Source organism: Vipera berus (assembly GCF_964194415.1).
Source record: "Vipera berus genome assembly, chromosome: 2".
NCBI classification, from domain to species: Eukaryota; Metazoa; Chordata; class Lepidosauria; order Squamata; family Viperidae; genus Vipera; species Vipera berus.
The window spans coordinates 17,696,222-17,710,786 of NC_138203.1; the positions used below are offsets into that span (position 1 = coordinate 17,696,222).

Consider the following 14,565-nt stretch of genomic DNA (forward strand, 5'->3'; position numbering starts at 1 on the left):
ACTGCTATTTACGACATAAGCTGTTAATTGTCTTGCCTGTTATTTCGTGATTGTTTACATTGATTCTCTTCTCCATTCCTTTTCCAGGCTCCCAACAATCTCTGACATATTTTATTTATTTATTCGATTTATATAGCCACCCACCTCACATAAGTGACTAGGCAGATAACAAAATAGATAAAAACAAACAGAACACATAATATAAAATAAAAACACATGGCAGCTGAGCTTCACAAAATAACCATCAAGAAAGTCAAGAGATGAATTCCATCACGCTTCCGAGGTTCCAGGCCAGAGCACAAAACCCAAGTTTTTTGGACCTTGCAAAAGGCCAACTAATCTAATCTCATGTAGAATGATATTTCTACATGAGCAGCACAAAAAGTCCTCCTAGGTCCTGCCAGCCAGCATTCCTTAGCTGACAGCAATTATCTAACTACCAAGCCTTTAGAAATAAACATTGCCAAACTGTTCTGCTCAGAATAACTGAGAGATTCAATAATATATTTGCGTCTTATAAAATATATATATATAAGTAGTCTTCACTTAATGACAGTAATTGGGACAATTTTCATATGCAGCAGGTGAAGCACGATATCACGTGACTGCATTGCTTAGTAACTGCAATCCTGGCAGTCCCCATTACCATCATTAAGTGAAAATTGATGGTCCTTAAGCAAGTACCTCCTTGCAACTTCCTTTCGGCTTCCAATAACCAAGTCCCAAGTACGCCAACAGGCAAACAAGTGGTGCATGTGAGAATTTTCAGGACCAGACACACAACTGCTGCTGCATGCGCATGTGGTTGCAGCAGCATATGCAAGTGATTTCAGGCCCCAGAGATGGCTGCTGCTGGGTGGGGGAGATTTGCCCGAGCAACTTGCAATCTTCCCTGCCAGCTTCCCTATTGACTTTCCTTGTGGGAAGCTGAAATGAAAATCTGCAAATAATGACAACGCGGCAGTGGGATGCTGCAATCTTTGTAAATGTGGCTGATTACCAAGCACCCAAATCGCAATAGCAATATCCTTAAGACATATATTCTGCTTCAAAGTGCTTTACAGCTCTAAGCAGTTTACAGAGTCAGCCTACTGGGTCCTCATTTTACCGACTTTGGAAGGATGACAGGCAGAGACAACTTTGAGCTGATGAGAATTGAACTGCTGGCAGTTGGCAGAGTTAGCTGCAATACTGCATTCTAACCACTGTGCCACCACGGCAATCATGTGATCATTGGTGTGGTATGACGGCCATAGCTTTGGGGACCACTCATTAAATACCACTTGTCAACATCATCACAATCATGTTTTAACAAATGTTCAGTTAGCAAGGACTACCTCTACCTTGACTAGAAACCCTGACACTGTAATACATGCCTTCAATTGTTAAAAATTTCCTGCTTTTCATGTTTGCTTATTATCATACTTTCCCAATTTGTTCTAACATCTGTTTAATGTAATAAAGTCAATCCATTCCAAATGTAATTATCTACCAGAATAAAAATGAGCTCCATATGATTCCCTATAGAGAGAACTCTTGCTTCCTATCTTCAAAGAAAAAATATTAATTAATTGGAATATAAATAATCCATATGGTATTTTGCTTTTTTATCTTGGCCTCCTCCAATTTTACAGCAGAAACACAAACTCGTATTTTAAATTCATTTAAAGGTTTATCATGCATTTGCTTCAAATATATATACTGAAACATTCAATATATTATATAATTGTTGATAAAATATGAAGTAACTAATTCCCTTTAATACTCAACTTGGGTACTTATAATCTTATAAACAAATAGCACTACTTCAAAATAAAATACTTATGGATGTTAAATTATAAATAACAAAGAAAAAAAACTTTTCCCACAATCTATGGAATGTTGAATGTAGCACTGGAGATGGGAAGATGGAAAAAAAAGGAGAGGAAAACTTAGTGGCTATTGATCTTCTTAAGACTCTATATATTTATAGTATAGTGGAAAGATGATCATTTCAAGACTAAAGATCTTTCCCAAAGTATATGTTGAAAAACAATTTCCAGTTGTCACATTCTAGAACTTTGGGTTATTCATACCTTCTAATCCAAATACTACAGATTTTGCTGGACATAGCCTCTGTTTTGCTTCTATTTGAAAATTAGCTCACAATTAATTTACCTGCTTTAAAATAAATGAAAGGGATTTCATTTACTATCAGAATTTTTAATCTTTATAAAACTGCAAACTAAAGTTAACACCATACATACGGCAAGTTGTTTGGGTAGACTTTCAGCAATGCGACTCAATAAAGTTTTAGTTGGTTTCTCAGCACAGAGTAAGACAAGGTTGACATTTCGGTCCCCCCGAAGAAGCAAACCTTTAGCCAATACTCCTACTCGTAGGACTCCTTTCAAAGCTCTGTAAAAAAATTAAACTTCCATTAGAAGCATTGTCATTCTAGTCTAAAAAAGTATTCATACAGCAATAAAAGTCCAGTATGTATCATATTCTTGATCAGAGTAAGCAACGTTTTTTGCATCATATTATGTGATATGTTAAGATCCTTATTCTAAAACTGGATGACAGAAAATAGTGAGCAAAATTAAGATATGTGGGTAGGGATAAAACAGAAAGACACCAATTACTGAATGCATTAAAAATAACTTTAAAATAAAACTTCTGTCTTCAGGAATAGTGTGTCTGATACGTCTAAGAAATCTAAATATAAGGCACTATAGACAAAATAACACTCACATTTTTGCTCCCATGTGTATTTTTTCTTAAAACAGAAGATATCGTTCAGAATCATATGTAACAGAGCAAATACAATATATTTTGTCAAGAAATAGGACGTTTGAAAAGATAAATACAATTTAGTGTTTCAAAATAATTCTAAAATGTAATCTATTGTGTTAATCCATCTTATAGAGCTGTTAAACATCGGGCTTGCAAGGCAATCTGAAATTACTAGTGATTTTCAGCAGTCACAAAACATACCGAACTGCATAGCGAGGCTTCCAGGATCTCCATGGATTGTCTTCCGGCTGGGGAGGAGACGACGTAAGCGAAAGAGAAAGCAGCGAAAACAAAAACGTGGCTGCAGGGCTGGGATTCTGACTCGACTTCGAAGGCAGCCTTTTAGACCAACATTGCCGAGCCTTTTTCTGAGCAATGCCAGATCCCTCGTCCATAAAATTGACGAATTACAGCTGCAGTTAGCAGAAAGCAGGCCTCTCCAGGAATGCTGTGTGATCGTTGTCACGGAGACCTGGCTACATTCAGAGATACCGAATGAAGCTGTGGAGTTGATAGGCCAGATAAATGCTCCGGGAAGGGTAAAGGAGGAGGACTGTGTGTGTACATACACTGTGAATGGTGTGTTAACAGCAGATTGGTACACACGTATTGCTCCCCAGATGTGGAACTGATGACTGTTATATGTAGGCCTTTCTATCTGCCTAGAGAAATTACTGTGGTAATTATTATAGCTGTTTATGTTCCACCTGATGCCAATGTCAACATGGCACTTTCTAAGCTGTATGACGTCATCACCAGACAGCAGCAAACTCACCCAGAGGGTGCTCTTGTCGTGGCTGGGGACTTCAATCAAGCTTGTCTGAAGACAGTTCTCCCTAAGTTTGTACAGTATGTGCAAGTTTCCACCAGAGGGAAGAACACTTTGGACCACGTGTATTCCAATCTGAAACAGGCATACAGAGCTTTCCCTCTTCCCCACCTGGGTACATCAGACCATCTTTCACTCCTGTTGTGCCCAAAGTATGTTCCTCTCAGGAAAAGGACTCAGGCAGTCACAAAAAGGGTCAGAACCTGGCCAGTGGGTGCTCTCAGTCAGTTGCAGGACTGCTTTGAAACCACTGACTGGAGTATATTTGAAGAACAAGATCTCAATTCATATACAGATGCCGTACTCTCTTATATTAGAACATGCACTGATAGTGTAACAACGGATAAGTGCATTAGAGTTTACGGGAACTGTAAACCCTGGATGAATGCAGAGATATGAACACTCCTGAGAGCCCGGGATTCTGCCTTTAAGGCGGGGGACAGGGACAGATACAGAGAGGCCAGGGCAAATCTCAGAAGAGGCATTAGGATGGCAAAACAACAATACAAACAAAAGGTGGAGAACCATTTAGCGAACAACGATCCGAGGCAAGTATGGCAGGGACTGCAGCACTTAACCAACTATAAGGGCAGCACGAGGAGCATGGCAAACACCGATGCCTCGTTGGCTGAGGAGCTGAATATCTTCTTCGCCCGCTACGAGGTTAAAAGACCAGACCCCATAGCCTTTGCTGGCCGGCCTTCTGACTCTCAGCCACTCACCCTGTGTGAAGACCAAGTGAGAGCTGTATTGAAGGCTGTGAATCCCAGCAAAGCCGCAGGCCCAGATGGGGTGCTGGAGATAGTGGTCAGGAATTGTGCCGATCAATTAGCAGGGGTCCTGACAAGGATTTTTAACATCTCCTTGCAAACGGCATGTGTACCATCGTGCTTGAAAGCAGCTACCATTGTCCCAGTCCCCAAGAAAACTGCAGTTGAGTGCCTGAATGACTACAGACCTATTGCATTAACGTCTGTAGTCATGAAATGCTTCGAAAGATTGGTTCTCCAACATCTTAGGACATGCCTCCCACTGGATTTTGATAAACATCAATTTGCCTACAGGGGAAATAGGTCGACAGACGATGCCATAGCTACTGCTTTACACTCTGTAGCAAGTCATCTCGAGAAGCCTGGAAGTTACGTCAGGATGCTTTTTGTTGACTACAGCTCGGCTTTCAACACCATTTTGCCGAGCATTCTCATCGAGAAGCTGACTGACTTGAAATTCTCCCCCGCCATCTGCGATTGGATTCAAGACTTTCTTAGGGATCGGTTACAAACAGTGAGGGTCGGCTCTGCTTTGTCCACCCCCCTGAAGCTTTGCACCGGCACGCCACAGGGCTGTGTGCTTAGCCCCTACCTGTACTCTTTATACACTTATGATTGTGTATCATCTGACCCATCCACTGCGATAATCAAGTTCGCAGATGATACAACTGTGGTGGGTCTTATTACAGGTGGGGATGAAACAGCATATAGGGCGGAATGTACAAAAACTATCCATATGGTGTAGTAACAACAACTTGCACCTAAACATCGGCAAGACGAAAGAGATGGTGTTAGACTTCCGGAGAAAAAAGGAGGAACCTGCCCCACTTCACATCGGAGAGAACTGTGTAGAGAGAGTTTCCTCCTTTAAAATTCTGGGAGTCTACCTCTGTGAAGATCTGACCTGGAAAGTTAACACAACTCAGGTGGCTAGAAAGGCCCAACAGAGGCTTCACTTTCTTAGGGTCTTGCGGAAGAACACTGTAGAACAACAGCTAATGACCCTCTTTTACCTGTCTACTATAGAGAGCGTCCTCTCGTATGGTATTGTGGTTTGGTATGCTGGTCTGACAGCCGCGGATAGGAAAGTATTAGAGGGTAGTGAGCACAGCACAAGACATTGTGGGCTGTTCCCTGACACCACTGGATGACATCGCCAGGGCTCGTTGCCTTGGAAGAGTGAGGAAGATTCTCAGGGATGACACACCTCTTTACTCTCCTACCATCCGGTAGGAGATATAGGAATATAGCCAGCCGTACTAACAGGCTGAAAAATAGCTTTTATCCGTGGGCTGTTAGGCTTTTAAATGGGACATAATCTTATGCAGAATTGACTTGGGAGGCTGGTGTGTGGTGTAGTTGGTTCACATAGTGTGGTGGGATGGAGGGTTTGTTGTCACTGTGTGTTGGGGGGAGAGAGCATGGGAGGGGAGGCTCAGCTAATCTCAATGTACACATGTTGTACTTTGACAATAAAGGTTTTTTATTATTATTATTATTATTATTATTATTATTATTATTATTATTATTATTATTATTATTATTATTATTATTATTATTATAATTGCTATCATCCTAAAGATGTCAATTATTGCTTGCTTTCAATCAATCAATGCTTAAAAATATTATTCAGTATTTTTGTTTCCAGATAGCATGCTGATGAAATTTAGCCCCATGTGAGCCACAACTCCCTTTTAAAATTATTTGAATTGTTGGATTTTATTACATTGTATGGCAGTAAATTCCATAACTCTATGTTGTATGAAACAACACCTATTTTTTCCGATGCAAAAAGTTTAACTTTGGAACTAAGAAGAATCAATTTGGAACTAAGAAGAATCAATCAATAAAGAGGTGAATGACAAGGTAGATATTTTTGGCACTGTTCTTCTACATTAGCCTGATGATAAAACATCAAAAAGGAAAAGTATGCCAAATTGTTTTTAGATTGCAAATATCTACTGTGCTGCTAAGATAACTTTTTATCTGATCAAAAAGAGAACTGCAGATGAAGGACAGGGGGTTTCTGGTGGTTTATCCAAGAAAAAAAATATTCTACAGCAACTGGAACCAGAATTTTTGTTACTAAGTGATGCGGTTCTAAAGCATGATGTCACATGACCACATTGCTTAGCAAGAGCAACCCCACAGTCCCCATTGCTGTTGTAGCCCCAGAACCAAGCAGTAAGGGTTAAATAACAGACTGTCAGCCCTTCCACATAAACCAGTCAGGAAGCATGACTAGATGAGCTAATCTCACTAATCCCACCAGAAATTATCCAAAATCAAAGACAAGACATGGAAGGCAGAAAGAAACAATGCAATCTACAAAATCAACTGTAACTATTGCAACCAATTCTATGCGGGACAAACATCACATCAATAAAAAAAACCAGGATCCATGAACACCGGCTGACAGCCAAATGCAACAATCTCAAATCCTTAATCTCTACCCACACTGACACCAAACAGCACCAGTTTGATTGGAGCAACACAAAAATAATCAGTCATACTACCACCTGCCACACTCGAGTTCATCGAAGCCTGGCACTCCACAAGCACCCCCATCAACAGACACATTGACCTACAACCAGCCGATGAACTCCTTAGAATCCAAATCAACCAGACAGCACCAACCCTCAACCAACCCACGCAACCCCCCAACCAGTGGTTCACCTACCAATTACCCTCACCTGATATAACCTCCCCATCACAAGACCGTCACTGATGATTCACACTTATCACCTTACTTGATACACCCATGCTTGACCTATCACAAGACCCACTGACCACACAAAGCCCTTATAAACAGAAGAACACTGACACTTGACATCCCCAAACTCCAGTGATGTTACCTAGCCTGGTAATGAAATGTTCGGAAACCCAACCCACAAGTTCAGAAAATGAACCTTCACCCTCCCCCGCCCCCCTAATCCCACTATTTTGTAGGGTTACATTAACAGAATAAGTCTGAAGGTAACAATTCCCCATTGCCACTTTAAACTGCTTGATCAATTAGGGCAGATCCTTCCTAAATTTCTTTCCCTGATCAATAAGCCACTGTGGTTCCTCCATCCAGTCCGATTGTTTCGGAGACAGAATCTGCTCTCCTTGTCCCCCAGGCAGGAGTCCGAGGCAAATAGGCTGGCAGGTGATTGGGTTGCATGGGTGCTTTGGGTGGGAGGAGTGCTGTGGGCAGGTGCTTGGGAGAATGGTGTCTGCGTGGGTACCACAGGGTGGTCAGGGGTACTACAGATAGGCACTCTAGAAGGTGGACAGGTGAAAAAAACAGAAAGATGGGGTGCAATTTCCAACTTCATATTGCTTCCACATTGAGGGAAGCTGTTAAGGAACCCTGGAAATCATGTGGCTTTTTGCAAGGTTGTAATTAAAAGCTGGACACTCTGTATCTGGATTGTGATCATGTGATTGCAGTGATGCTGCGACAGCTGCAACTTCATTATTACCCCATTGTTCAGTGATGCCATAATTTTGAATGGTCACTGAATGAATAGCCCTAATGACCTGTACTCTGATCACAGAAGCCAAGATGTTTAGGCACAGACGTTGGAATTAATAGCAAACAAGAATCCTGATAACAGGCTCAGAATAAGCAGACAGGAATTCAAAACAATGTTGTGATCTCAAGTACAAATGTGGTTCTATTTTGCATTATCTGGCATGCCCAACATTGCTGATAATAGCTTTCAAAATAAAAAGAAATGGGATATAACTAAATGATTAAAAAAAACCAGACCTGTCTTTATTGCCTTCTTTTTTATCATCTCCTTCCTTTGTCTTGTTTTTCTCATTATCAGTCATGTTATCTGATACAAGTTTCAATGCACGTTCAGTGATAGAAACTATCTTTTGGACTGCCTGGAGTTCCTCCTCAGTTGGATAGATAGCTGCATGTTTGGTCATCACATAACGGTCATCAGAGGAGTCAGGCCGACGCAATGGCTACAAAGAGAAATTCTTAAATTCAGTTAGCCTCCCAAATAGTTGTGCTTTACTACTTTCAAATATTTGCTATTCATTTCGAATACTGACTTGCTCTTCAGAAGAACAGATCAAGAAGGCTTGTATGGTCTTAAAATATTTGACATTAAGTCTTCCACATAAACCATAATGTGGCTGGTGTTAACTGAAAGAAAAATCAAATTTGGTTCTACTATGTCAAACTATAACCTAAATTTCAAATTAAATGCATTTGATTTAATTCAAATTAAAAGCATTTAATTGTCAGTCTAAATTTTATTTGTGACATGTTTGAACTTCTAATTAAAATCTTCTATGAGCACAACTTTACTTCGTTAGGTGACGACACCAACCAATCTTGGCTCACCCTGGAAAAGCTAGACAGGATTAGCTTTGGATAACTGGATAGGAGATCAAAAGGAAATCCAAGGTCTGGAGAACACAGACACTGAAAAACATGTCCAACAAAGGAAAAGCAAGCCAGTTCCATATTGTGAAAACGAAATGGACATATATATATATATATATATAACCAATCTTGACGATAGAAACCTTTAAAAAATCTGTAGAACAGATGACCTTTTGATGGAAGAAAAGCCTATTACTAAACATTCAGTGTGTTTTCTAAGTTGAATTTATACATATCAGAGGTTGGTAACAATGAATTCAAAGGAGCTTAGATGTAAACATGACACAATAGCAGTCATGTTACAAAAACATTTTCAAAGTGACAATCTTCATTTTTATAAAACAGTTTCTTACAAATGAATTGTAATCTGTTAATTTACCACAAGAATATTGTTCAATATTTTTGCTTGTAGAAAATGTGATAGTAAATTAGCCATAAAATTTTAAAGGCAATTAAGCATCTTGAAGTTGTGGAATAAATCATTAGTCACCATCCTATAAAATAACCAGGATTTAACACAATTTTAATACATCTTACAATACATTAGTTTTGTGGGGATTAGATTTCAGAGTAAGAGACCCAGTTTGGTACAGCGATTAAGGCATCGGGTTAGAAACTGAGTTCTAGTGCTGCCTCAGGTACAGAGCCAGCTGGATGACCTTGGGCCAGTCACTGTCGCTCAGCCCTAAGAAGGAAGTAGTGGCAAAGCATGTTTAAAATCTTGCCAAGAAAACTACAAAGACCAGTCCCTGCAGAAATCAGGAGTCAGCACCGATTCATGTGTATGCACACACCCACATGCCATATCACTGACATAAAGGATGAATTCAGAGTTAGATAACGTTTGATAGCCAAGTTGCACTATGCATTCTGAGTCTCCCATGTCTTCAATGTCTGTGGTACTATGAAGGAAACAGACAAACTGATAGTTTTCACTAATGAACCATTATAACCAAATTAATTTCTAGCAAATACAGTGGGACAAAAAAGTATTTAGTCAGCCACCAATTGTGCAAGTTCTCCCACTTAAAAAGATGAGACAGGCCTGTAATTTTCATCATAGGTATACCTCAACTATGAGAGACAAAATGGGGGGAAAGAATCCAGGAAATCACATTGTAGGATTTCCAACAAATTTATTTGCAAATAATGGTGGAAAATAAATATTTGGTCAATAACGAAAGTTCATCTCAATACTTTATACCCTTTGTTAGCAATGACAGAGGTCAAACGTTTTCTGTAAGTCTTCACAAGGTTTGCACACACTGTTGCTGGTATTATGGCCCATTCCTCCATGCAGATCTCCTCTAGAGCAGTGATGTTTTGGGGCTGTCACTGGGCAACACGGACTTTCAACACCCTCCAAAGGTTTTCTATGGGGTTGAGATCTGGAGACTGGCTAGGCCACTCCAGGACCTTGAAATGCTTCTTACGAAGCCACTCCTTCGTTGCCCGGGCGGTGTGTTTGGGATCATTGTCATGCTGAAAGACCCAGCCACGTTTCATCTTCAATGCCCTTGCTGATAGGAGGTGGTTTTCACTCAAAATCTACATGGCCCCATTCATTCTTTCCTTTACATGGATCACTCGTCCTGGTCCCTTTGCAGAAAAACAGCCCCAAAGCATGATGTTTCCACCCCCATGCTTCACAGTAGGTATGGTGTTCTTTGGATGCAACTCAGCGTTCTTTCTCCTCCAAACACGAAGACTTGAGTTTTTACCAAAACCATATGACATTCTCCCAATCCTGTTCTGGATCATCCAAATACTCTCTAGCAAACTTCAGACGGGCCTGGACATGTACTGGCTTAAGCAGGGGGACATGTCTGGCACTGCAGGATTTGAGTCCCTAGCGGCGTAGTGTGTTACTGATGGTAGCCCTTGTTACTTTGGTCCCAGCTCTCTGCAGGTCATTCACTAGGTCCCCCATGTGGTTCTGGGATTTTTGCTCACCGTTCTTGTGATCATTTTGACTCCACGGGGTGAGATCTTGCGTGGAGCCCCAGAACGAGGGAGATAATCAGTGGTCTTGTATGTCTTCCATTTTCTAATAATTGCTCCCACAGTTGATTTCTTCACACCAAGCTGCTTGCCTATTGCAAATTCAGTCTTCCCAGCATGGTGAAGGTCTACAATTTTGTTTCTGGTGTCCTTCGACAGCTCTTTGGTCTTGGCCATAGTGGAGTTTGGAGTGTGACTGTTTGAGATTGTGGACTGGTGTCTTTTATACTGATAACAAGTTCAACCAGGTGCCATTCATACAGGTAACGAGTGGAGGACAGAGAAGCCTCTTAAAGAAGAAGTTACAGGTCTGTGAGAGCCAGAAATCTTGCTTGTTTGGAGGTGACCAAATACTTACCGAGGAATGTACGAATTAATTCATTAGAAATCCTACAATGTGATTTCCTGGATTCTTTCCCCCCATTTTGTCTCTCATAGTTGAGGTATACCTATGATGAAAATTACAGGCCTGTCTCATCTTTTTAAGTGGGAGAACTTGCACAATTGGTGGCTGACTAAATACTTTTTTGTCCCCACTGTATAATGTCTGCTACAGATATTGCATTAGCAATTATTCTGACCACAATGAGGCACATTATTGATTTCATTAGAACTGTGTAGCCAGAAGTTATTCTAAGTTATTCAAACTTTTTGAGAATTGAATTCATGGATCTTTGCACTTGGATGACTATTCAATGTATCAGCTAAATGAGCTATCCAGGTTCTGGACCTCAGCAATAGCAAAATGTAACATCTGTCTCTTTGGACAGTCTGAGAAAAGGTGGATTGTATAGCATTCTGATAGCTGCATATACAAGCAATTTAAGTGGTTGCAACAAGCTATTAAACTTCTCATGAGCCAGAACAAAATACAGTTAATGTATTACAAAAGCTACATAGCAATGTTTCTTTGCTAAACTAAGCCTTCATGTAATATTTGCTGAAAGGATCTTCCAATAAGAAATAATTCTAAAACAAATGAGGGCAGTTATACAAAGAGTTTGTATCAAACACGTTAGGTTTTAAGTAAATAAATACTCACAGCTGGTCCCTGTGGCTGTGGTGGCATTCCTGGTCTGACACCAAGTAACCCAAGAGGGCCTGGAGGACCATGAGGATATCCTCCATCAGGTATTCTACGACGATCGTCCCAGTGATGCTGTTCATCTTCCATCCTCCTCCAGTACATGTCTTCCTCATAGCGTCTGAAATATACAAACCAAATCGCAATGTATCAACTATATTTGCATGTTTGTGTATTCTACCTAACTGTGAAGGATTCCTTTCTTTTGAAAAGAGGAGATTCTTATCAGTTCATCATGGTCCATGAACATCCACAAGGACGTCTTCACCAAAAAAAAAGTGACATGACAAAATCTTCAACTGAGTATGAATTGTGATAATCTAGCTGGCATGTTACCTCATTTCCATTCTCCATCGTTCTTCTTCTTCACGCCTTCTCCAATATTCTTCTTTCTGCATTTGCTTTCTCATCTTTTCTTCTTGTATCTTCCTTGCCCGGATGCTAGGCTTCACTTCTACTTGTAAGTCTGGGTTTACTTTTTTCTGTTTTAAATGTGAAGATTTTGAGTACATTTATTTAAGATTATTTTGTTTTTGTACACAGAGCGATAGATACCATTCAATATGGTGTACGATCCTACCTAGTTTTGTGGCTTTAGAATAAAAAAAAATAAGCTTGCTCTAAAAACTCCTTATTCTATATAGTGCAATATGCCATTATTTTGAATGTATTCCATTAGAATAATCCTACTCAAAATATTTTAATGGGACTATTTTGTTTTAAGCATATATGAAAGATTTTGTTATTATTTTGTTCTAAGTATACTCTAGAATGAAGAACTTATATATTAGAAATATAAATCTTTCTAAGAAATTAGCAGTAAAGAATTTTACTTTCATAGTATATTGACATTCTGAAGCATGATACAAAAATGCTTAGAATTATTTTCAAATAAATTACATTTCATAATTAAATAACTTCTTGTTAGAGGCTGCCCACCCTCCCCCCTCCTTCAGAACTATCAATATCTCACTGTAACAATCTTCATTTGTTAAAAAGTAAAAATTGAATATGCATCACTTTATGATAAGAACAAGTATTCTAAACAAAGAATGCTGTTTCAAATTGCTGATTCTAAATTCTATTTGTATGAAGTCTTACAATATGCAGCAAAAATCTTTTCAATAAACATGCATATGTACTGAAAACAATACGTTATTTAAGACATCTACAATTCCTATATTTATTTGTAAGCTCCATAACAGACAAGAACAGACTTTCACCTTATATTGTAACCGATGCCGCCTTCCTTTTAAATGCATCTCCTTAGCATTAGGATCATTAAAGCTACATTCACAAAGCTTGCAATGGAAACGAATCACTTTTCCCTCATCATTACGAACCTTTGCAAGAAAGAAAATGTAGTTATTGGTTACAGCTACTTCTTATCATGTGATAACAAACCTGAATCAAACATTTTCAAGATAACAACTCAGTTCAAGGACTCCCTACTAGCCCAGAAGGGAGACATCTGTCAACACAAAACTATCTTCCTCTGCAAAAACAAAGGCATTTCTACTTTTTTATCAGTCTGTTTAATAATATACATCAATCTCCAGTCTACTGAATGATATAGGCCCAGTAGATATGATTCCTCTAAGATATGTTACAGATTTTGTTGCTTTTAAAGGTGGAATTCAATGTAAATTATCTGGAGTCATCCTTTCAAGTTAAATAGAAATAACACAATTCAGTTGTTGTTGTTTTTTGTTCCTGTTAACAGAGGCACCATGACTTAGGTTAACCCATTTCTGCCAATACATCTTTGAAATGATGGCAAAGTTATTTAGGAAACCTAAATGGTAAGCTAGTCTTTTCCCACTCTTAATGACAGTTAATATTTACTTACACTAGACAGACACAAATGCAGCAGTAATATTTCTGACAAATTAATGTAAAATGCATTACTACAAATTTGAACAATGATACAAAAATATTACTGTATCGGCACTGTACAATTTAAGAACAAGTATCTATTACTAGACTCTAATATTGCGCCATTTTTCAATTTTAAGTCAAAAATCTTACCATATTTCAGTATATATATACCAATACATGTTGCCTTGCATCTGAATTCTGATTATTCAGTTTTGAAGAATGCTCCATATCTTAAGCAATCTTAAATTACTAAGATAAGGATGCAATTATTCTGCTCTTCTCAAATGCCAAACAGCATTGCAACTAATTTTTATGAAACTAGATCCAAATAATTAGGTGAAATTTAGTTAACCATCAATAAATACTATGATTTTGTAATTTCAATTCTGCAAATTTTAATGCATTTATGTTAGCGAATACATCTCTGTTTAGTTGATGCTACGTGATATGTCTGGATTAAATCAATATAGTTTTCACAATATTACCTCTTCCACATAGTCATGACCAACAGGTTGGACCTCGCTTTGCAAAGCAGCAAGAGCTGTAGAAGTTACAGCTTCAGCAGAGGTATCTGCTTTAGCTTCCTGCATTTGTACTGCGGTAACAGGGGTAGTCTTGATATTTTCTACAGCTTTCATTTCATCCATTTTACTTCCTGTTGTCTGTAATTTATTGCCACCTAATATAAAATAGTATAAAAGGAAAATGACCATCACCTACAATAATCCTTCTCATAGCGCTTGTATGGTTGGGTTGCCCTGCAACATCAAAATTTATATTTTGATTGTTCATTCTTAATTAGATTTTGTTTTTATATATTTATTGTAAATCATTTGGA

General features: G+C 38.9%; 1 protein-coding gene across 2 annotated transcripts in view; it reads right to left on the reverse strand.

The window, feature by feature from the left end:
• The window catches only part of ZFR (zinc finger RNA binding protein), a 59,110-nt gene that overhangs the window by 14,067 nt on the left and 30,478 nt on the right, over positions 1 to 14,565 (reverse strand). For both annotated transcript variants that reach the window (XR_014025186.1, XM_081318211.1), the window contains exons 9-14: positions 14,213 to 14,406; positions 13,073 to 13,192; positions 12,186 to 12,331; positions 11,808 to 11,970; positions 8,132 to 8,337; positions 2,247 to 2,397 (exon numbers count right to left, since the gene is read on the reverse strand). Coding sequence is in view for 1 of the 2 variants with exons in the window: in XM_081318211.1 (XP_081174337.1) it covers positions 2,247 to 2,397; positions 8,132 to 8,337; positions 11,808 to 11,970; positions 12,186 to 12,331; positions 13,073 to 13,192; positions 14,213 to 14,406 (980 nt within the window). In the remaining variant the exon portion in view is untranslated. The remainder of the gene's footprint in view (positions 1 to 2,246; positions 2,398 to 8,131; positions 8,338 to 11,807; positions 11,971 to 12,185; positions 12,332 to 13,072; positions 13,193 to 14,212; positions 14,407 to 14,565) is intronic.